This window comes from Ambystoma mexicanum, chromosome 13 (assembly GCF_040938575.1).
Source record: "Ambystoma mexicanum isolate Mex_15411 chromosome 13, UKY_AmexF1_1, whole genome shotgun sequence".
In the NCBI taxonomy this organism is placed as follows: domain Eukaryota; kingdom Metazoa; phylum Chordata; class Amphibia; order Caudata; family Ambystomatidae; genus Ambystoma; species Ambystoma mexicanum.
In genome coordinates this window covers 652,940,303-652,960,879 of record NC_090938.1, presented here as the reverse complement: position 1 = coordinate 652,960,879, position 20,577 = coordinate 652,940,303, and the positions used below count along the sequence as shown (strand labels likewise).

The following is a 20,577-nucleotide window of genomic DNA, read 5'->3' as shown; positions in this document are numbered from 1 at the left end:
TTCCCACTTTGAGGTGGAGGGGGCTGATTGCATCGGAGTGCACCCCACACCTTCTTAGAAAACATGATTCTCTACTCCCTTATGCGTGGCTTGGCCGTAGGAGACCACTTACATGTGCCCCCTTGTCCAACCTGTAGAACCTATGACTTGGACCGCTTGGCCTCCTTAGATGATCATTTAAATAGAATTTTTGTTAAAAATAAACCTCTTTTTTGTTGCTCCCTCATCCCACCCTCAAGCAATGCCCTGGTCATAGTCTGCATGAACGGAGGCCAGGCTTCCCCTAGGGTAAGGTTGGGATGACTTCATTGTTGAACCGATGTCTGGGGAATCCAGGATTCTTGAACAGTCCCATCCTGCTCCCGGAAGGCATTTGTTTGGGTGTGACGTGTATCACTGCTCACCGCCACCACTCTCCCCAAACAAGGCTGGGTTTTCTGCCAAGGTGGCCCGGACCTTCTTCTTCTCCTTAAATCGTCCTGAGTTTGACACCTTGACGTGCTTCCCTTTGGTGCTTTTGTCCACGATTTTTTCCAGCCGGGCATTGAATTCACTGTCGCTGGCACCATCAGGCAGTGCTGCTCCTGCCGTCTGGGCCGCCTCCTGCTTTTCAGTGCTGGAGTAGTCCGCCGGGATTTCATACAGCACTTTAGGGGTGGACTTCTTCTTGCGAAGGAAGGTCAACTTCCACCAGCTGTAGGAGTTGTCGGCCATGACAAGTCCGCCAAAACAGGGGAATGGGAGGGAGGGAAGAAACGTCCAGCTGCCCTAGGGAGGAAAACAGAGAAGACATCAGACTGTGATCAATATGTTACTAAGCAAATCTGCCAAGGGTGTGCTAAATATCACAGAATCTACGCGACTGCCCTGAAGAGGTGTCTACCAAGATCATTAATTGTTTAAGCAATTTAACTGCCCCGCCACGAATCTAACAAGCTTTTGAGCATCGCAGGTTTTTTTCAAGTTTCTTTCCGTGCTGCACATCAACACACCAAGCCACAACTTTTACATATACCATGTATTTACAGACCACATCTGAATTTCACCAATAGTCATGTGCTGAGGCCATGAACAGCTAGTATGGTCCTCCACGGTTCAAGCATTTAAAAAAGCTCTTAAGAGACAGGTCCTTGGCCTATAAGGTACCCCGAACTAACCTCAATGCCCCTCGATTTTCACTGTAAATGAGTGGTGTGCAACCTGCGGTTCCTCAGATGTTTGGGCCTACTACTCCCAGCAGCCCTAGCTACAAACGCCAATGGTTAGGGGTCATGGTGGTTGGAGGACAAAACATCTAAAGAATCAAAGGTTTGCTAACCACTGCATTCAATTGCTTGCTCATGCAGCAACTTATCTGCTAGCCTGTAACATCTCAATTCTGTGTACCAATGCACCTCTGCCCTCTTCCAGAACATTCTTCACCCCCACCTCCTCGCTGCAGTGTAAATTACCCTCTGATCGGTCTGCTTTGTTTATATGGTTACTACTGTAAAGTGCCTCTGGTACAAGCCCCATATCCTACCCCCGATTGATACAAAAGAAATGTGGTTATATAGTCTTCAGGGTCGGGCCCTAATAACTGTAAAGGAACCTGCTTGTTCTGTGCAGTGCAGAATCCATCCCATTAAACAAAACAAATATTTACCCGTTGCAAAGAAATAACAATGTTTTTCTTTTTTTGCGTAATCCAATTGTCTTTAAAGCTGATTAATTTTGTACAGAAAATGGACAAACCCATCCCCAACTTGCAGAATTTTTGGATTTGAAAATCGCAAGGACGCAGCCTTGATATCAGCGAATGGTCCTGTTGGTGGCAAAGGGAAAGCCGTTGTGACTTCCAACAGTAGTTTGTGCGCCAATGCAGCCATTTTGACAACAGTAGTTGCACACATTTGGAAGCATCCAAACGGCTTATAATGTTTTTTAAAAGTCCAGTATTTAAACAACTATCCCCCTTCACTTTTTTAATACAGATAGACCTGCCTATATTTGCAAAGGAAAACCCGAATTATGACGTCCTCAGACGCCCCACCCCTTTTCTCTGAGACTTGGCCCACCATGTGCACATTTTTATTTTTTACCAAACCGACATGACATCCAATGACGTCAATTTGAGCGGGATTTGTCCTCAACTCTTTGTCTCCACCCAAGTCTCCAGGTGATTGGGCACTAGCAGTCTGTTTGTAGCCAATCACACAGAGGCATGGGCGGAGTTACTGGGAGGGCAGGAAATCCCAGAGACTCCACGCTCTTCCCTGGAGACCCCCAGGGGATCCGGAGAAGAGTGTAAAAACCCAGAGTCTCTGGGATAAACCCGGAGACTAGGCGGGTCTGGCTATTGAAAATGTGCACCAACACTTCAGATAAACATCCTCTTTGAGGTCAAGGAGACTGAGCAGCTGCTGCTGGTGGTAGAGGGTGCCATGCGGATCTCTGCGGCTTTGCCCCCAAGGTTCCTTCTATTATTCTGCCTTCAGTGGTGTAGCCCACCCACCTGCACTTGGTGAGCGGGGTGCAATTGATGCGAAGGAAAGGGCGGGGGGTTTATGGTGTTGCTTAATCTGTTTTTTTGCCCTTTAATGTCTGATTGCTTTATTTATTTCTCGTTATCATCCTACCTGAAACTATTTTAATTGCGGGAATGGTTCTTGCTAGCGATTCAACGCTGGCACAGCCAAAAGCATTCTGCACTATACAAGCAACCAGTACAGCACCCTCCAATTACCCCTCTTTCCCCCTCTTCTCGCCCCTTGCCCATCAGTGCTTTCAGTTGGCCAGAATCAGTGCAAATCCCTATGCACACAACCAGGGGTGGAAATGGAAAAAATGTGATAGGGGATCCCACAAGGGCTGGGGTGGGGGAGGAGTTTGGTGGGGTGCCTAAGGGGGCATGGTCTAGAGGGGGCAGGGCTGATAGTGGACCTCCGATCAAATGAATCTTTGGGCCTAATTTACACAGGGGTTTTGTCATTATAAAACGCTTCTGTGAATTGGGGCATTTATTTGGTTTATAACCGTTCTGGTGAATAATTGTTTAACAGCCCTGGCCGGTTGCTAAAAAAATAAATACATTGATAGCTTATAACCTGAAAAATGCAAAGCATTGTAACAGAATAGTCTTTGCATCCAGCAATGCTGGAATACTTAAAAAAATTAAAAATAAAACGCCTGCGATGGCTGCATTTCCTTTTACCGTCGGCTTTGGCACTGTTGTGTAATGCACAATGCTCGCTACAGGTACAACTGACGGCTGCATTGCCTTTTACCGCCGGCTTTGGCACTGTCGTGTAATGCACAATGCTCGCTAAATGTACAACTGACGGCTGCATTGCCTTTTACCGCCGGCTTTGGAACTGGTGTGTACACTGGTGTAACAGGAGCCCCCGCAGCCCCTGCGGGGCTGGGGGGGTCCCGCTAGCACATATCCTGGGAGGGGGTCCAACTTGCAGAAAAAAAAAATGAAAAAAATATTTTTTAAATCTTTAATTTTTTAATTTTTTTTTTGAAATCACTCTGCCTTCATAAAGACATTATTTCTGTAACAGAAATAATGTCTTTATGAAGGCAGAGTGACTACAAAAATAAACTTTTTTTTAAAAGTCTGATGTCTTCCCCCCTCCCCATGACATGGAAGACCCCAGGCTGGAGGCCTCCATGTCATGGCATGAGGGAGCCCCATGACTTCAAAACGAAATAGTTTATTTTTGAAGTCACTATGCCTTCATAAAGACATGATTTCTGTTATGGTTCGGTCCTTAACGGAAATAATCTCTTTATGAAATCGGAGTGATTTCAAAAATAAACAATTTCTTTTTGAAGTAATATGGCTCCCCTAACCCTGTGACGTGCGTGAGTGTATTGTGAAAGGGTATACACTTAAATGTGTAGGTGGCTGCCTGTGTGAGTGTATGGTGAAAGGGTGCACACACATGTATGGGTGACTGGTTGTGTGTATGAGTGTGCGTGTATGGTGAAAGGGTGCACACTTAAATGTATGGGTGGCTGCCTGGGTGTGCCTGCCTGGTGAAAGGGTGCACACTTAATTGTATAGGTGGCTGCCTGTGTGAGTGTATGGTAGAAGGGTACACACTTAAATGTGTGGGTGGGCGCCTGGGTGTGTGTGTCTGTATGGTGAAAGGGTGCACACTTAAATGTATGGATATGATATGATATGGCATTTATAACCTGCCTATACACAAGTCTTTCAAGGTGCGACTGGGTGTGCCTGTATGGTGAAAGAGTCACCCTGAGTGGGACAGGTATGCCCAGACGTGGGTCCCGAGTCTGCCGGGCCTAGAGACCCAAGCTACTTCTCACTGATGACGCCCAACAAGGCTGAAACATGTCTGGGAATGCTTGTGGTCTTGTGCAGAAGGGATGTGACCTAGCAGTTCGGGCTAGACTGCCCCTTTTGGGGTAGGACCAAGCCTGATTTGCATATGGTTTTTCCCTTTCTGTAATGGCTTGGCAGGCTGAAAAACAATGGTCTGGAGGGTTGCCCAGAGCTTTGCCCGTGGTTAGGATTAATTCAAAACCTTCCAGCCATCACCTTCTGTTTTGCTGTATGGTGAAAGAGTGCACACTTAAATGTATGGATGGCTGGGTGTGCGTGCGTGTATATGGTGAATGGACTGTGTGCTTGTGTTCAGGGGCGAAATAAAACCTACATTTCGGGGGGCTGATTCTTCAAATGTTGGGAGAGGCGCTAACTTAGCAGGCCGTGGGGGAGGGGCACACTTATTTGTCTGGGGGCTTCTAACTTCTTTACTCATTTTAATGAGACTATTCTAGTGCATCTTCAATGTTACAAGCAGTTAACTCTCTCCTTTAAGTGTGAAAGCACCCACTTATGAACTGCTGTGAGAATGAGTGGTCTCCTGTTTCCTCTCTACCCTTCCAGTCACTTCCCTGGCATGAAACACTAAACCCCACATCACAATTTAAATTGGTATTTGAATGCAGGTACTAACAGTGAAATGCTTTACGTTAGTAATTGCTGGGCCCTTGTTAACAGCGAAACCCAGTTGCCGTTTAACATCTGTGTCCTGTTCTGTCCGACAACTGCTCTGAAGGTCAGCCAGGTTGAGTCAAGATAGCCCAACATTTTTGGGGGTGAGTGCTGCAGCCCAGTCAACTCAATATTGTTAAGCCCCTACTTGTGTTTAATGCCTTAAATACTTATTGGTAATCATAAATACTCCTAGCCCTATTCTTCCTCGTCCCTGTACTTGAGTATGAGGCAATACTTGTGAATGAGGCACTATGCCTCATACACAAGTACTGGGATGAGGTAGAGGTACATGGAGGTAATGGCTGATTTAGCTACCTGTATCTTCATTACTCCTAATCCCACTCTTCCTCATCCCAGCACTTATCTATGAGGCAAGGAGCCTCAAACGTAAGCTCTGGGACAAGGAAGAGGGACGTGAAGGTAATTCTGGGCAAGGAGCTGATTTTGGAGGTTGGGGTAGGGCATGGGAGGGAGAGGGGATGATTGGGGGCAGGATTGTGCGATAAATCATACTGGTTTTCCATGTCCAAGTTAAGCAGGCATGATATGTGGTGGAGAAATGCGAGGGGGGAAGTGCAAGGAAGAAGTGAGGGGAAAACAGGGCAGTAATTCTCTGAGTAAGTGCAGCCAGGGCAGTGCAGCTCTGATTAGTTCAAGGAGAAAAGGGACTGTAGGGTTACAGATACAGCCACTAAGTGCATGGTAGGCCAGAGGCAGTGCAAGGGTGACTGATCAGGAAAGAGCCTGGGCTCAGTGAGACTCTGAGGGTAGCCAAGCAACCAGCCGGTACAGTAGACAGTTAGGTCAGGTAGGTCAGCAGGGGAGGGAGAGAGCGAAAGCAGAGGAGAAGACGAACATTTTGAGCTGCTTACGGAACATTAGGTGGTCCGGCTCAAGTTTAATAGAGGCAGGGAGGCAGAGGGAGGCATCTGGAGAGAAGAGAGATCTACCCCTCACTCTCTAGCCGTTAGAGAGATGGAGGTAGCTGGGGGAAGGGCTCGAGAAAGAAGGTATTTTGGAAGAGAGTGTTGGATGTAGTGTGGGCCCGACCCTGGAAAGCCTTGTGGACAATGCAAAGGGTCTTGTACTTGATTCTTGCACCCACAGTCAGTGGAGAGATTTCAGGAATGGAGAGATATGATCCCTGGGCTCGTGGCCAAGGATAAGACTCACAGTCCTGTTGTGGATTAGTTGCAGAGGGCGGAGTGTAGAGGAAGGCAGCTTGAGATAGAGGCTGTTGCAGTAGTCCAGGCTAGAGAGAAACAGGACTCTGGAGACAATGAGCTTCTGGAGGAAAGTGAGAAAGGGAAGGGTCCCCTTGAGGAGGAGCAGCTGGTAGGTAGTGGGACTTCTTGGTGACGTATGAGATGCGAGGAGAGAAAGAGAGAGTGGAGTCGAAGATGACACAAAAGGTTTTTTGCCTCGTAGGAAGGCGAAGGAAGAGGGACCAAGGTGGGCGGCCAGAGTTAGAGAGGGAAAGCAGGGGGAGGGGCCCCAATCAGAAGGGTCTCCATCTTAATGGCATTAGGCAGAGATCGTTGGAGGCACACCAATCCTGAATCAGGGATAGACAGTCAGGAATGAGCGAGAGATGAGAGGAGCCTGAAGGAAAGCTGAGTGCCATCCGCATAACACTGAAAGTTAGAGATCAGGTGGGCCAAAGGGGCCAAGTAGAGGTTGAAAAACCAGGGTGAGAGGATAGGGCCATGGGGAATGACACAGGTAGAGAGAGAGGTGGCGGAGAGAAAGGGACCAAGTTGGATCTGGGAGGGGCAATCCAAGAGGAAGGAGGTCAGACACTCCAGGGCCTGATCCGTGATGCCCACGTTCTCATGTAGTCTATTGATCAGGATGGCGTGGTTGACTGTGTCAAAAGTAGAGGAAAGATCATGGAAGATTAGGACAGAGTGAATGCTGGAATCAAGGTTAGAGAGCAGATCCTCTCGGGTGTTCATAAGAGCAGTTTCCGTGCCTCTGACAGCTCTGAAGCCAGACTGATGATCATGGAGACAACCAACAGATTCGATGTGGAGAGAAAGCTGGGAGATGGCCAGCTTTTTTCCAAGAGTTTGCCCAGGAAAGGGATGATGGTGATTGGGCTATAGTTTGCGGGACAGGTAGGATAGGCAGACGGCTTTTTGAGGAGTGGGTGCACAAGGGAGTGCTTAAGGGGAGAGGGGAACATTCCAGTGGTGAAAGAGTGATTACAGAAATTGGCCAAGGCTGCAGCAAGAGTGTCAATATGGTCCTTGATGGTTCTAGAGGAGCAGGGAAGAACCTGTTTGGCTGACACTTTCATGGATTGAACTTGTCTAGAACCATGTCAGGTGTTGTCAGAGAGAAAGAGGAGAAAGGAGGAGGGGAGGTAGAGATGGCCAAAGGGGGGCTGAGAGAGCAAGAGGGAGAGGAGATAGTGGACAGGATGTCTGATTTTTAGCGGAAAAGTGAGAGGCCAGAGCCATACAGAGGGCCTGGGAGGGAACAGGAGTGGTGGAGACCGCAACAGGATTGATCAGTTCTGTGCAGATTTTAAAGAGTTTGGACGTGTTGTTAGAGGCCGCAGAGACCCAGGCTTCAAAGGGTGCTCTCTTCGTGATGAGTGTTATTGCTTCGACTGGCATTTTTGTGCAACCAGTCCAGGTATGTCTAAATGTGGCCTGGCATGCTTTACTGTAATGTTATTACGTGTCTACACTGGTCTACATTGTGCAGCCAGTTGGACATGTTTTCATTGTGGCATGGTATTTTTAATAGTAAAGCATTAATGTTCCTGTGCACTGTTAGTGACTTACATGTATTGGATTGGTGTTACCCTACAAAACAATTGCAAACACTCTGGTTTTTAGCCAATTTTTCTAAGAAAGTGTGCTGTATAGTGCATTAAAACACATATTTATATCTTTCTTCTAGTGCAGTGTGCGGCATAAACTTACAGCAGCACGTTCATGCTATTGTGCAAACGTGATAATCTAGGATGGGCCAGAGTGTAGCACGAACCGTGATTTGTTGCCGAGTTGGGGGGGAGAGCTCTCAGCATGGCTCGCAGGGGGGCCCCCACATTTTCTGTTACGCCACTGGGTGTGTAATGCACAATGCCCCCTACATGTACAACTGATTCCTTTCAGTTGCACATGTAGCGAGCATTGTGCTTTACACACCATTCTCTTTCTTTCTCAAACCGTTTTAAATCTCTGGACCGTCAAAACGGTTTCGCTTTGAAACCCTTCCTTCCTGCAGAGAGAGTGTTAAGTCTCACCCTTTGTTTTGCACAAAAGAAAGATCCAAGCTGGACATTGAAAGCTTAAACAAGTCTCATTTGCTCAGCCCTACAAGCAGTTCATTTCAGAAAGAAAGGGGTGAATAGGCGCTTTGATTTCCGCGTGGTGTTAATTTGTAGTACTTGTGTGGGGAGCTGTTGGGTCTTTAGGAGGCCCAGATCTACGTGCAAACAATGGAGGCAACCTGGCAGACCATTACTGACCCATTACTATCTCAACACGCCTTCCTTTGCACAACTGTTTGAAGACGGGCCAGTGTGTCTATAAGGGCATCAGATCAGACCCGCTATCTCGCAGCGCTGACAGGAACAGTAGACAACAGTAAGTCCCAGGAGCGCTTTAAAGTCCAGTGCCAAAGCAGGCGGTAAAAGGCAATGCTGCCGTCGCGGCCGTTTCTTTTTTCTTTTTTTAAGTATTCCAGCGCAGCTAGGCTGGTTGCAGCTGACTCTGGCCAGATCCCGAGATCCGGCTACACATCTGGTGCCGGATCTCGGATCCGTCGAGAGCCGGCCCAAAGACCAGCACTGCACACAACCAAATATCATACACAGTTAACACCTTGTAAACATGGAGGCCAGAAATCTTGTCCTATCAAACACGTGTGTGTCTAGCTATCTAATTCGTCGCGGGAAGATAGTTCAGGAGCAACATGCTCGCCTTGGAAGCAAGACTACATGGAGCAACACTGGTTCGATCCCTGATTCTGCGCTTAGAAACCTCCCTCTGGGTATTAAGCACATTATAAATAACCAATTATATCATATCATATTACCGCATTACTTCGAACTGCGCATTTCAATGCATTTATATGTTGGGGTGGGTTCGGGTAATAAGTATTGTAAGGGGACTATCGGGGGAGTTGTAGGGGGTATCCCTCCGTATATAGGTGCGTTGAAATATGTGAAAAACAAAAATTATGTGTTTTCGGCCACAGTATTGTTTTCTCAAAAAATCATATAGATCCTCAAATTCTGCATATTCGGAATTAGCCATCGCAGCCTAGTCACACACAGCACCGCCCAGTGGCCATCACCGGAAGCTCACCTCCAGTTCACAGTCGGATGGGCAGTGCATTGTGGGTATGCAAATGAGGCCAAATGTCAAGTCTTTTCTGCAGGAAAATGTAAAACCTGTGTTCCGCGCACATGACAAGCTGTATATGAGTGTGCTTATGTATCTCTAACATGAGAGGAAGCACGCCATCATGTACGGATGGGCATGATGAGATGAACAAGTATTTCCATATATTATAGAACCATGCAGGTCACTGAGGAGTCTTATGACCTAATAAAGGAACTCTACGCTGGCCACACGACTCCTCTGTGACCCACATATCCTTATAGTGTCCATTAGGGGCAGCTGTATCCCATGTATAGCCACCCACACAAAGGGCATACGCGTCTCTGTTAGTGAATACAAATCCCCCCAGAAGCAATACTATAAAAAACGGGGATCTTCTGCACATAAGTTAAATGTAAATGCATTCCCTCTTTTGTGTGAAAGCTATAGCAGGATGAACTTCTCAACACCCCGGTCCAGGAAGGCTGTTGCCATGGGTACAGGAAGGCTGTTGCCATGGGTGCTGTGGCTGCCCACTCCTCAACACCCGTGCACAGGAAGGCTGCGGCCATGGGTGCTGTGGCTGCTCGCTCCTCAACACCCGTGCACAGGAAGGCTGTTGCCATGGGTACAGGAAGGCTGTTGCCATGGGTGCTGTTGCTGCCCACTCGCCAACACCCGTGTACAGGAAGGCTGTTGCCATGGGTACAGGAAGGCTGCGGCCATGGGTGCTGTGGCTGCTCGCTCCTCAACACCCGTGCACAGGAAGGCTGTTGCCATGGGTACAGGAAGGCTGTTGCCATGGGCGTTGTGGCTGCCCACTCCCCAACACCCGTGTACAGGAAGGCTGTTGTCATGGGTACAGGAAGGCTGTACCATGGGTGCTGTTGCTGCTCACTCCTCAACACCCATGTACAGGAAGGCTGTTGCCATGGGTACAGGAAGGCTGCGGCCATGGGTGCTGTTGCTGCGCACTCCTCAACACCCGTGCACAGAAAGGCTGTTGCCATGGGTACAGGAAGGCTGCGGCCATGGGTGCTGTTGCTGCGCACTCCTCAACACCCGTGCACAGAAAGGCTGTTGCCATGGGTACAGGAAGGCTGTTGCCATGGGCGTTGTGGCTGCCCACTCCTCAACACCCCTGTCCAGGAAGGCTGCGGCCATGGGTGCTGTTGCTGCTCACTCCTCAACACCCGTGCACAGAAAGGCTGTTGCCATGGGTACAGGAAGGCTGTTGCCATGGGCGTTGTGGCTGCCCACTCCTCAACACCCCTGTCCAGGAAGGCTGCGGCCATGGGTGCTGTTGCTGCTCACTCCTCAACACCCGTGCACAGGAAGGCTGTTGTCATGGGTACAGGAAGGCTGTACCATGGGTGCTGTTGCTGCTCACTCCTCAACACCCATGTACAGGAAGGCTGTTGCCATGGGCGTTGTTGCTGCCCACTCAACACCCGTGTACAGGAAGGCTGTTGTCATGGGTACAGGAAGGCTGTGCCATGGGTGCTGTTGCTGCTCACTCCTCAACACCCATGAACAGGAAGGCTGTTACCATGGGTGCGGTTGCTGCCCACTCCCCAACACCCGTGTACAGGAAGGCTGTTGCCATGGGCGTTGTGGCTGCCCACTCCCCAACACCCGTGTACAGGAAGGCTGTTGCCATGGGCGTTGTTGCTGCTCACTCCCCAACACCCGTGTACAGGAAGGCTGTTGCCATGGGCGTTGTTGCTGCTCACTCCCCAACACCCGTGTACAGGAAGGCTGTTGCCATGGGCGTTGTTGCTGCCCACTCCTCAACATCCATTGTACAGGAAGGCTGTTGCCATGGGTTTTGTTTTTGCCCACTCCTCAACACCCATGTACAGGAAGGCTGTTGCCAGGGGTGTTGTTGCTGCCCACTCCTCAACACCCGTGTACAGGAAGGCTGTTGCCATGGGCGTTGTTGCTGCTCACTCCCCAACACCCGTGTACAGGAAGGCTGTTTCCATGAGTGTTGTTACTGCCCACTCCTCAACACCCGTGTACAGGAAGGCTGTTGCCATGGGTGCAGGATGGCTGTTGCCATGGGTGTTGTTGCTGCCCACTCCTCAACACCCGTGAACAGGAAGGCTGTTGCCATGGGTGTTGTTGCTGCCCACTCCTCAACACCCATGTACAGGAAGGCTGTTGCCAGGGGTGTTGTTGCTGCATACTCCCCAACACCCATGTACAGGAAGGCTGTTGCCATGGGTGTTGTTGCTGCCCACTCCTCAACACCCATGTACAGGAAGGCTGTTGCCATGGGCGTTGTTACTGCCCACTCAACACCTGTGTACAGGAAAGCTGTTGTCATGGGTACAGGAAGGCTGTGCCATGGGTGCTGTTGCTGCTCACTCCTCAACACCGATGTACAGGAAGGCTGTTACCATGGGTGCTGTTGCTGCTCACTCCTCAACACCCATGTACAGAAAGGCTGTTGCCATGGGTACAGGAAGGCTGCTGCCATGGGTGTTGTGGCTGCCCACTCCCCAACATCCGTGTACAGGAAGGCTGTTGCCATGGGCGTTGTGGCTGCCCACTCCCCAACACGTGTGTGCAGGAAGGCTGTTGCCATGGGCGTTGTTGCTGCTCACTCCCCAACACCCGTGTACAGGAAGGCTGTTGCCATGGGTGTTTTTGCTGCCCACTCCTCAACACCCGTGTACAGGAAGGCTGTTGCCATGGGTGTTATTGCTGCCCACTCCTCAACACCCGTGTACAGGAAGGCTGTTGCCATGGGCATTGTTGCTGCCCACTCCGCAACACCTGTGTACAGGAAGGCTGTTGCCATGGGCGTTGTTGCTGCCCACTCCTCAACATCCATCTACAGGAAGGCTGTTGCCATGGGTTTTGTTTTTGCCCACTCCTCAACACCCATGTACAGGAAGGCTGTTGCCAGGGGTGTTGTTGCTGCATACTCCTCAACACCCATGACAGGAAGGCTGTTGCCAGGGGTGTTGTTGCTGCATACTCCCCAACACCCATGTACAGGAAGGCTGTTGCCATGGGTGTTGTTGCTGCCCACTCCTCAACACCCGTGTACAGGAAGGCTGTTGCCATGGGCGTTGTTGCTACCCACCCCTCAACAGCCATGTACAGGAAGGCTGTTGCCATGAGTTTTGTTTTTGCCCACTCCTCAACACCCATGTACAGGAAGGCTGTTGCCAGGGGTGTTGTTGCTGCCCACTCCTCAACACCCGTGTACAGGAAGGCTGTTGCCATGGGTACAGGAAGGCTGTTGCCATGGGCGTTGTTGCTGCTCACTCCCCAACACCCATGTACAGGAAGGCTGTTGCCATGAGTGTTGTTGCTGCCCACTCCTCAACACCCGTGTACGGGAAGGCTGTTGCCATGGGTACAGGAAGGCTGTTGCCATGGGTGTTGTTGCTGCCCACTCCTCAACACCCGTGAACAGGAAGGCTGTTGCCATGGGTGTTGTTGCTGCCCACTCCTCAACACCCATGTACAGGAAGGCTGTTGCCAAGGGTGTTGTTGCTGCATACTCCCCAACACCCATGTACAGGAAGGCTGTTGCCATGGGTGTTGTTGCTGCCCACTCCTCAACACCCATGTACAGGAAGGCCGTTGCCATGGGTGTTGTTGCTGCCCACTCCCCAACACCCGTGCACAGGAAGGCCGTTGCCATGAGTGTTGTTGCTGCCCACTCCCCAACACCCGTGTACAGGAAGGCTGTTGCCATGGTTGTTGTTGCTGCCCACTCCCCAACACCCGTGCACAGGAAGGCTGTTGCCATGAGTGTTATTGCTGCCCACTCCCCAACACCCGTGCACAGGAAGGCTGTTGCCATGGGTACAGGAAGGCTGTTGCCATGGGTGTTGTTGCTGCCCACTCCCGAACACCCGTGCACAGGAAGGCCGTTGCCATGAGTGTTGTTGCTGCCCACTCCCCAACACCCGTGTACAGGAAGGCTGTTGCCATGGTTGTTGTTGCTGCCCACTCCCCAACACCCGTGCACAGGAAGGCCGTTGCCATGAGTGTTGTTGCTGCCCACTCCCCAACACCCGTGCACAGGAAGGCTGTTGCCATGGGTGTTGTTGCTGCCCACTCCCCAACACCCGTGCACAGGAAGGCCGTTGCCATGGGTGTCGTTGCTGCCCACTCCCCAACAGCCGTGCACAGGAAGGCTGTTGCCATGGGTGCTGCTGCCCACTAGGCAGATGTAAAGACAGCAGTGGAGTGTGTTTTCATCTCCTTGATGCAGACGTGACTTCTCTAGTGAGTGACGCCACAGCGATGAGCAATGAAAGGGTTTCCATGGATGAGGTTATTGTAGTCCATTCTATATTGTGGGGGGCCTTCTTGTCACTATTAGAGAAACTGATGCACTTTTCAAGAGGCCATGCATTGCTCTGCTTGGGCGGCAGGGCGTCCAGAAACCTGAAACCCAGCATGGTGCCTGGGGGTGTTGGAACTAGCTTGGTTACTGGGAATGTTGGTTTGATGTGGGGTTCAGTATTGCTGTGGCCAGCTGTATAGTGGGGAGAATCGGAACCAGCATGGCAGCGTGGGTTATTGGTGCTATGCTATAAGGAGCAGGGACATGCTAGGTTTGTTTAAGTATGAGGAATTGAAATGCTGTCTGTCAGGTGGTCTGCCTGCTTAGAGGTGTTACCGTTCCATAATGGCCGAAGTATGTGACGCTGTTCTTATGTTTCCCATTCTAGCATGCTTGGAATATTGGACACGCTTCATTTCTGTCATTAGCCAACATTTTACACAAGATCGTCTAATGATGGGATGAAAGGGCGCTGCTACGCCTCTGCTCCTCCACGCTGCTGCCAGTTACTGGACTGTGGGTTTTTGATCGCTTTCCATCCATGCTTTTACCGAACTCCATTTTGGGCCTCATTTTATGCTGTTTGTGAAATATTTCAAAGATGCATCCTGGGACTTCAGGTTAAAATCACCCAGAGCAGGGATCCTAGGACGCACGTGAGTAGAAAAGTAGGGTGACCAGACGTCCCGGTTTTCCCGGGAAAGGCCGGGGAAATTGCCCTGCGTCCTGGGGTCCCAGGAGCTTTTGAATTTTAAAAACCGCGTCCAGGGTGTGCAAGGGTGGGAGCTACGGTCCCGGTTTTTGCTGGGACCCGATTTCGAAATCCCGAAATCGGGTCCCGGCGCGACTCTTCCTGCGCCAATGGGGGCGTGAAATGCTTTTCATGTCCCCATTTCCTCCCCCTTCCCCTCCCTGGTGCTCTCCTCCAATGAGAGGAGTGTGTCTGGGAGCACAACCCCTCCCCGCACCCTCCACCCGCAAAAGGCCAGCGACATAGAAGTAGGACGACAGTTTTATTTGTATTTATGGTAGTCCTACTTTTATGTCTATGGCCTGTCCGTTTTTTATTTATCTGGTCACCCTATAGAAAAGGAAAGTTCGTTATTCCATGTTACATAGTTCAGTTAGGAAGTTAGGCAGGAGAGTGCAGGCTATACGTCTATCATGTTCAGGAGCTCCTCGCCTTAAATCCAGTCTAGCGGACTTCACTGGAATCTGGGGCTTCCCAGATTCCAGCTTCAATACTAAACAAATGCAGCAAGTCAGGATGCTGCACATCTCTCTTCTTTACACAATGGTGAGACACAACACTAACACCACTCAGGATGCTACAGTTTGGCTCTGGATACCACATGCAGATTGCAACCTGTTTGTCTCTGTAGGCAAAGCTGGCAGGCTGGTTTGAAGAAAAGTCAATACTTTCTTCAGTCACTGAGGGAAGGGGCAGCATCCAAATCCAGATTTATGTTCCATATCGTAGAAATATTTGCTGCCAAAATGGCACTTCACCTGAGGCGGTGTAAATTCAAGCGCCAGGCCAGAATACTTGACAAACAAGTTTACCAGGGTGTGTTTTGTTGATGCCATCCCTTTTCATTGTTAACTGTGGGTGTATTCCAGGTGCTCCACGCCTTTACTTTCCAGAATGTCAGCGTCCTGTACACTTTTGTCATTATAAAGTACTTGTTTTTATTTAAGCACTGAGTAGATGTGAGGAATTCGACCTTCCGCTCAGGGAGTGTGCACTCGCCGGGGCTTTTTTTGATTTTTTGATATATGAAAATGAATGATGGGAGACCAACCTCCGGGAAATGAGTGCGGTCATTCCACACCCATTTCATCTGCTTCCTGCACCAAACATATGGTCACCTGTACTCTGGGAAGACACAGCCTACGGGCACTGTCTTCCCCTGTCATATTCACATGGAATGTGACAGCCCTGGGTACATCAAAGCATTCCAAGAAGGCGGGAAGGCACACCTTCCTCCATCCATGAACAGCCTAATTAGAATATCAAAGGCTCCATGGTCTGCATTCTTTTGTTCTCTGGCTGGTGGCAGTGCATACTAATGAGAGATAATTGAGGCAAGCTGTAGGCTTGGTTGCCGGAGAGACAACAGGAAGGCGGGACTAACAGCCCTTTGGCATGCAATGTGTCAACTTGAAGCTAGTTACCACTCCTCTGTATGAAAGGCAGTGAAATGCATGTCTGGGGCCACTATTTACCATAGGCAAACCCCTGTAGAGCTAACCCCTTTCAGAGGGGAGAAGTATGTGGTTTGGGGGAGACATGAAGTCTGCTCCCAGAACAAACTTCAAGCGAAACCCTGTGCTTTAATCAAGAGTCACAGAGGGTTCAGTTAACCAGAGAGACACTTTGATCTACAACAGACAGGAAGATAGGTGGGATTTAGGTATATTTTGTCACCCCCTTGTCTGCCCTGTTGCAGAGCACTCTGGTCCTGACCTCATGTATAACACAAGATTGTTGGTGGGGACCCAGGATTGGTTCATTAAGGTAAGCTTACCCTACACCAATCACTGGGGACAATTTGGCTTTAAAAGAGGGTTGAACCCCTCACTTAGCAGATCATCTAAAGACCTTGCAAGGAGTAAAAAGAAGGACTCATTTGGACCCGAGCTGAAGGTACAGTGTAGCTTACATCTTCCGCCAGTGAAGGACAACCAGGACTTTCAAGAGGGAAGCAATATCCCCTCCCCTAAACATCTCCCAGGGAACAGAGGGAGATACCGTACTCAGAGGACCCATCCAGCAGCTCCAGAACCAGTACCCAGCCAGCACACAGTGTGCCCTGCTAGGTTCTGACAGCAAGCTTCCTAGGTGGGAAGTGCTGGAGAGTCTCTGGACAAAGGACAAGGCTGTTGCCTGCTAACATCCTCCTGAGCTTTGAGCCGTCCACCTTGAAAGGACACGAGCCCTGCGAAGAAGCTAAGAGTAGTGCCACACAAGCATCATCCAGTGTCCATCTTTTTAAGGACAATTTCGAGACAGTCGAGTCCTCCAACCACATCCAGCTGCACCGCTAACTGTTGTCACGCTGAAGTTGCCAGAGCCTTTCGGGACGCCTCGACTAGCATTCCAGATCCACCAACCAGCACAGAGACAACGATTCTTGGCCCCGAACCGCCTCACTGGGCAGCCTGCAGACATCCGTCCAGCCCCGCTTGCCGAACTACCTGCTGCCTGCGTCCCACAGCTGTCTCCCACCACTAACTTTGTCTCACGGGCAGCAAAGCGCCCTGGAACCGCCTTGGCGCTGTCGAGCACCAAGAACTTCGTCAGCACCAGGTACATTCTGGTTCTGCCCCCCTGGTCCTTCTCTGAAGGCCCATATAGACAGTTACGACCCTTTGCCACTTTGGTGTTGAAGCCAAGTAACCTTGAATAGTAAGACTGATTGCTTTAACAACTACCCGCCTGTCAGTATCAAGAGTGCATCCCTTTCCTTTGTGAAACTGTCTGTCCTCTGTGTTCCTTTACAGTGTGGGTTGTAATTGTAGTGTGCTATAACTGTCTGTTGTAGTAATAATAAAGTAGATATTTTTATTCAACCATGACTGGACAGTACCTTTTATCATTGGGTAATAATTGTATTTTTGCTGTGTTGCAACTAACCAACGATCCACGACCTTGCAGAGATAAGCCTGCCGTTCCGCCCACGTTCCCAAAACTGCACAAGGAGGTCTTATAATTCACTTGTATTCCAATCTTTTCGGATCCCGTCTGGTGTACTAGAGGTGTGGGTTTGATTGATGGTTTAGAAACCGATATTCATCCCTGGACCACTGGTGCCCCAAAAGTTGATTTGTCACAGTAGACAAGTGTATAAATCTCTTTGGATCACTTGCCAGAAAAAGTTTGAACAGCATTGCAAAAAGTGACAAGCCGCCATCAGTTCGACTTGGGCCAACCAGAAGCCACATGGCCCACAAGGGGAAAATGCCAGCAACGCTAAAAGATGGACCGGAAAAATAATGTTTTCCTCCCCAAAACATTCGATACCCAATGCAAATGTCACATCGCAGATGCTTGTAGGTTACCATCAGCAATTCTATTCCCTGTTTTTTTTTTATCAAGTAGATTAGGTAAAAGCTGGTTTTTGTGATTGTAAATATGTTTACATGATGCACAAGTCGCCAGAAATTCATGGGGTGTGAGAGGAGAAATGATTGGGAGTTTTATGGTTCCCCTTTCCATTCTCTTCCACTCTCATCTTTCTTGTTTCTGCTGTGGAAGTGGGCGGAGCCGGCAGTGGGCCTGGAGGATAGGTCAGGGGCAACGCTTGTGTCTTTGAAGCAAGACAACGTGGAGCAACACTGGTTCGAATCCCAGTCCTCTGCTTAGAGACTGGTCTTCGGTATGTTATGATAATGATATGATATGGCATTTATAACGCGCCTATACACAAGTGTTTCAAGGCACGACGAGGCAAGGGAGAGGAACCAGAGGAAAAACATAGACAACGATCTTACTAGGCCAGGTGACATTGAGATCGTTCAAGTGCAGGGGAAGAGGGAAGCGGAAAATGCAGGGGGAAGGGGGAGGGGCAGTGCAGTACATGGGAGCGACAGTAAAAATAAATAAATACAATAAATAAAGCAATAAGTGAAAGTGCGGCCAGCTGATGACAAGTGCAAGTGCAGACATCACGTTCCAAGTGCTGGTAGGGGGCTGAAGGGATACAGAAACCAGTCCCCAAGTGCGGAGGATGCCAGGGATGCAGTGCAGAGGTGCAACTGGCGGGGGACGGGACCTGGGCCTGAGATCAGAGGGTGGCCAGGTGACCAATGCAGTTTCAGCCAGGAGTTCAACAGGGGAGAGGAGGAGAGAAAGAAGAAGCAAAGAGGAAGGTTGGAGGTGGTACCGTAACCCGGAGATGGTTCTCCTCATGTTTCAGGGGGCAGGGAGGCTGTATGAGGCACGTAATAAAAGATGAATTAATTAATGATTCCTTATGGGAATTCAGGACGAACATACTCGCCCTTAGCAGTTATGTGGAAGTACTTGCCAAATAAACAACATATAAGTCTGCAGATGCCTCCATTTTCAAGTTCCCTCCCTCCCCACACCTTCTCAATGAGCACTTTGAAGCAACCCAAGATGCTCTACAAGCACTATGCAACTGCTTGCTTCCCTCACCTGACTTCTTCTTCCTTCTCTCCTGTCACATGCTTCCCCCTCAGCGCTTTGAGAGAAGCTCAGAGCAGTGTTAGCACTATAAAAGCAACCAGTCAACATGTATGTAATGTTATGTAGCTGGGTCTTGTATAGTTACTTCTGCCATTTGAGCGGCCTCTTTGTGCTAGGCCCTGGGAGAGAGCTGGAAGGGTCAGAGTTGGGGAGGAGATGAGGGAGAAAAGGCTGATTGGAAAACTGTTGTGATGCATGCAAATCAGAAGCACTCATTCTCTTTGTGCTAGACACATGGTTTGCCCTGCGCATGCCTCTGTGTTGCTGAGGGGGAACCCCAGGAGTAGTAATATTGATTGGCTGCTGGGCGAACGAGTTACGCCCCCATGTACATGGATGTGCTGGGGGTAGTGGGTGGCAAGCTGAGTGGGGTCTAGTGTGATGGGTTGGGCAAGGAGTGTACAGTCAGCTTCCCTTGTGCTGGGCCAGAGAAGGGAGAACTGTGACAGTGGCAGCAGCCGAGCTGAGCTGAGCTGAGCTGCTGCAGTATGCAGTGTACGGTGAGAAAATGGAGGTTATGCAAGCTGCTGAAGGGGAAGTTGGTAGAGCAGTCTACTGCACTAGTACAGTGGGGATCCCTGTGCTGCAGCAGTATTTGAGCATGGTCATTCTTGGAGCTCTAATGCACTACGTACATATAGCAAGCCCCTCTCCTGATTCCTCCTTTGCTCTTATTCTTACCTTTTAGCACTTGAAAGCAGCATTAGGGCAGTATAAGCAGCACTATCTACTCAACCAACCTAATATATCATGTGTGCCTCCTTCCCCCTCCCCATTCCTCCTTTGCTCTCTTCGATAACTCTTAACGCCTTGGAAGCACCATCAGAACACGCCCACGTATTCCTCCTCTTTAATATTCTATGTCCAGCTTCAGCTGCTTCGGATTTTTTTTCCCGAAGATGGCGCTGTGCGTCAATGGCATCGACTCGATGACCCTTGAGGGCCCCCGTCTCAAGGATGATGTAATCGAAGGCATATATAGCACACGCAGCACCCGTTGGCTTCAGTTCCATTTTTCTGCAACAGCTTTAGCTTCGAGAAATACAGCACACTTCTTCACTTTTGTGACAACTTCGTTATTTCAAGAAATCGAAATGTCTTCTTTATCGACACCGACAACCCCGAAGACCGGGTTAAAAAAAGTGTTGGGATTGTTTGTCGAAAATGTCTTTGACCGATCCCCATCGAATCTGTTTGTGGTGCCTCAGGCGGACAATAACACCTCAGACTGCTCCAAGTGCTATTCTGGGACTGGAAATGCCTTGAGCGAACGTAAGGGGAAGTTGAAGGTAGGTCAAATCACTAAATCTCCTACCCCAACCAAGAAACCTTCGACTGACAAGTTGAGAGGCGACTCTCCTCAGAGGAGGAAGGCCAAGCGGACGAGATCAAGGAGTGGCTCCCACCATTCTTCTTCATCCTCGAAGAAGTCGAAGAGAAGGCACTGTAGGTCGCCTTTGTTGACTTCGTCGTCGGACGCTTACCCCGAGAGGGTTTCTTGCCCAGCCAAAAAGTCCACTCCGGCCGAGTGGGAGGCCTTCAAACCAGCAATGTTACGAATATTTGAAAAACAAAAACCTCCAAGCAATGCTCCTACTGTGCCTTCAAAAGAAGCCGGGAAGGAAAGGGCGCAACCTAAATCCCGTGCGCCCTTGAGCCCGGGACGAAGGCCCAATCCGTATCGAGAGCCCGCGAGGCCTCGATC

At 49.7% G+C, this 20,577-nt stretch overlaps 1 protein-coding gene across 1 annotated transcript in view; it reads right to left on the bottom strand.

The window, feature by feature from the left end:
• Positions 1-308: 308 nt before the first annotated feature.
• The window catches only part of PRR15L (proline rich 15 like), a 131,296-nt gene continuing 111,027 nt past the window's right edge, over positions 309-20,577 (bottom strand). Inside the window, exon 2 of the mRNA XM_069634637.1 lies at positions 309-768. Coding sequence (XP_069490738.1) covers positions 394-714 — 321 coding nt within the window. The 5' untranslated portion in view covers positions 715-768 and the 3' untranslated portion in view covers positions 309-393. The remainder of the gene's footprint in view (positions 769-20,577) is intronic.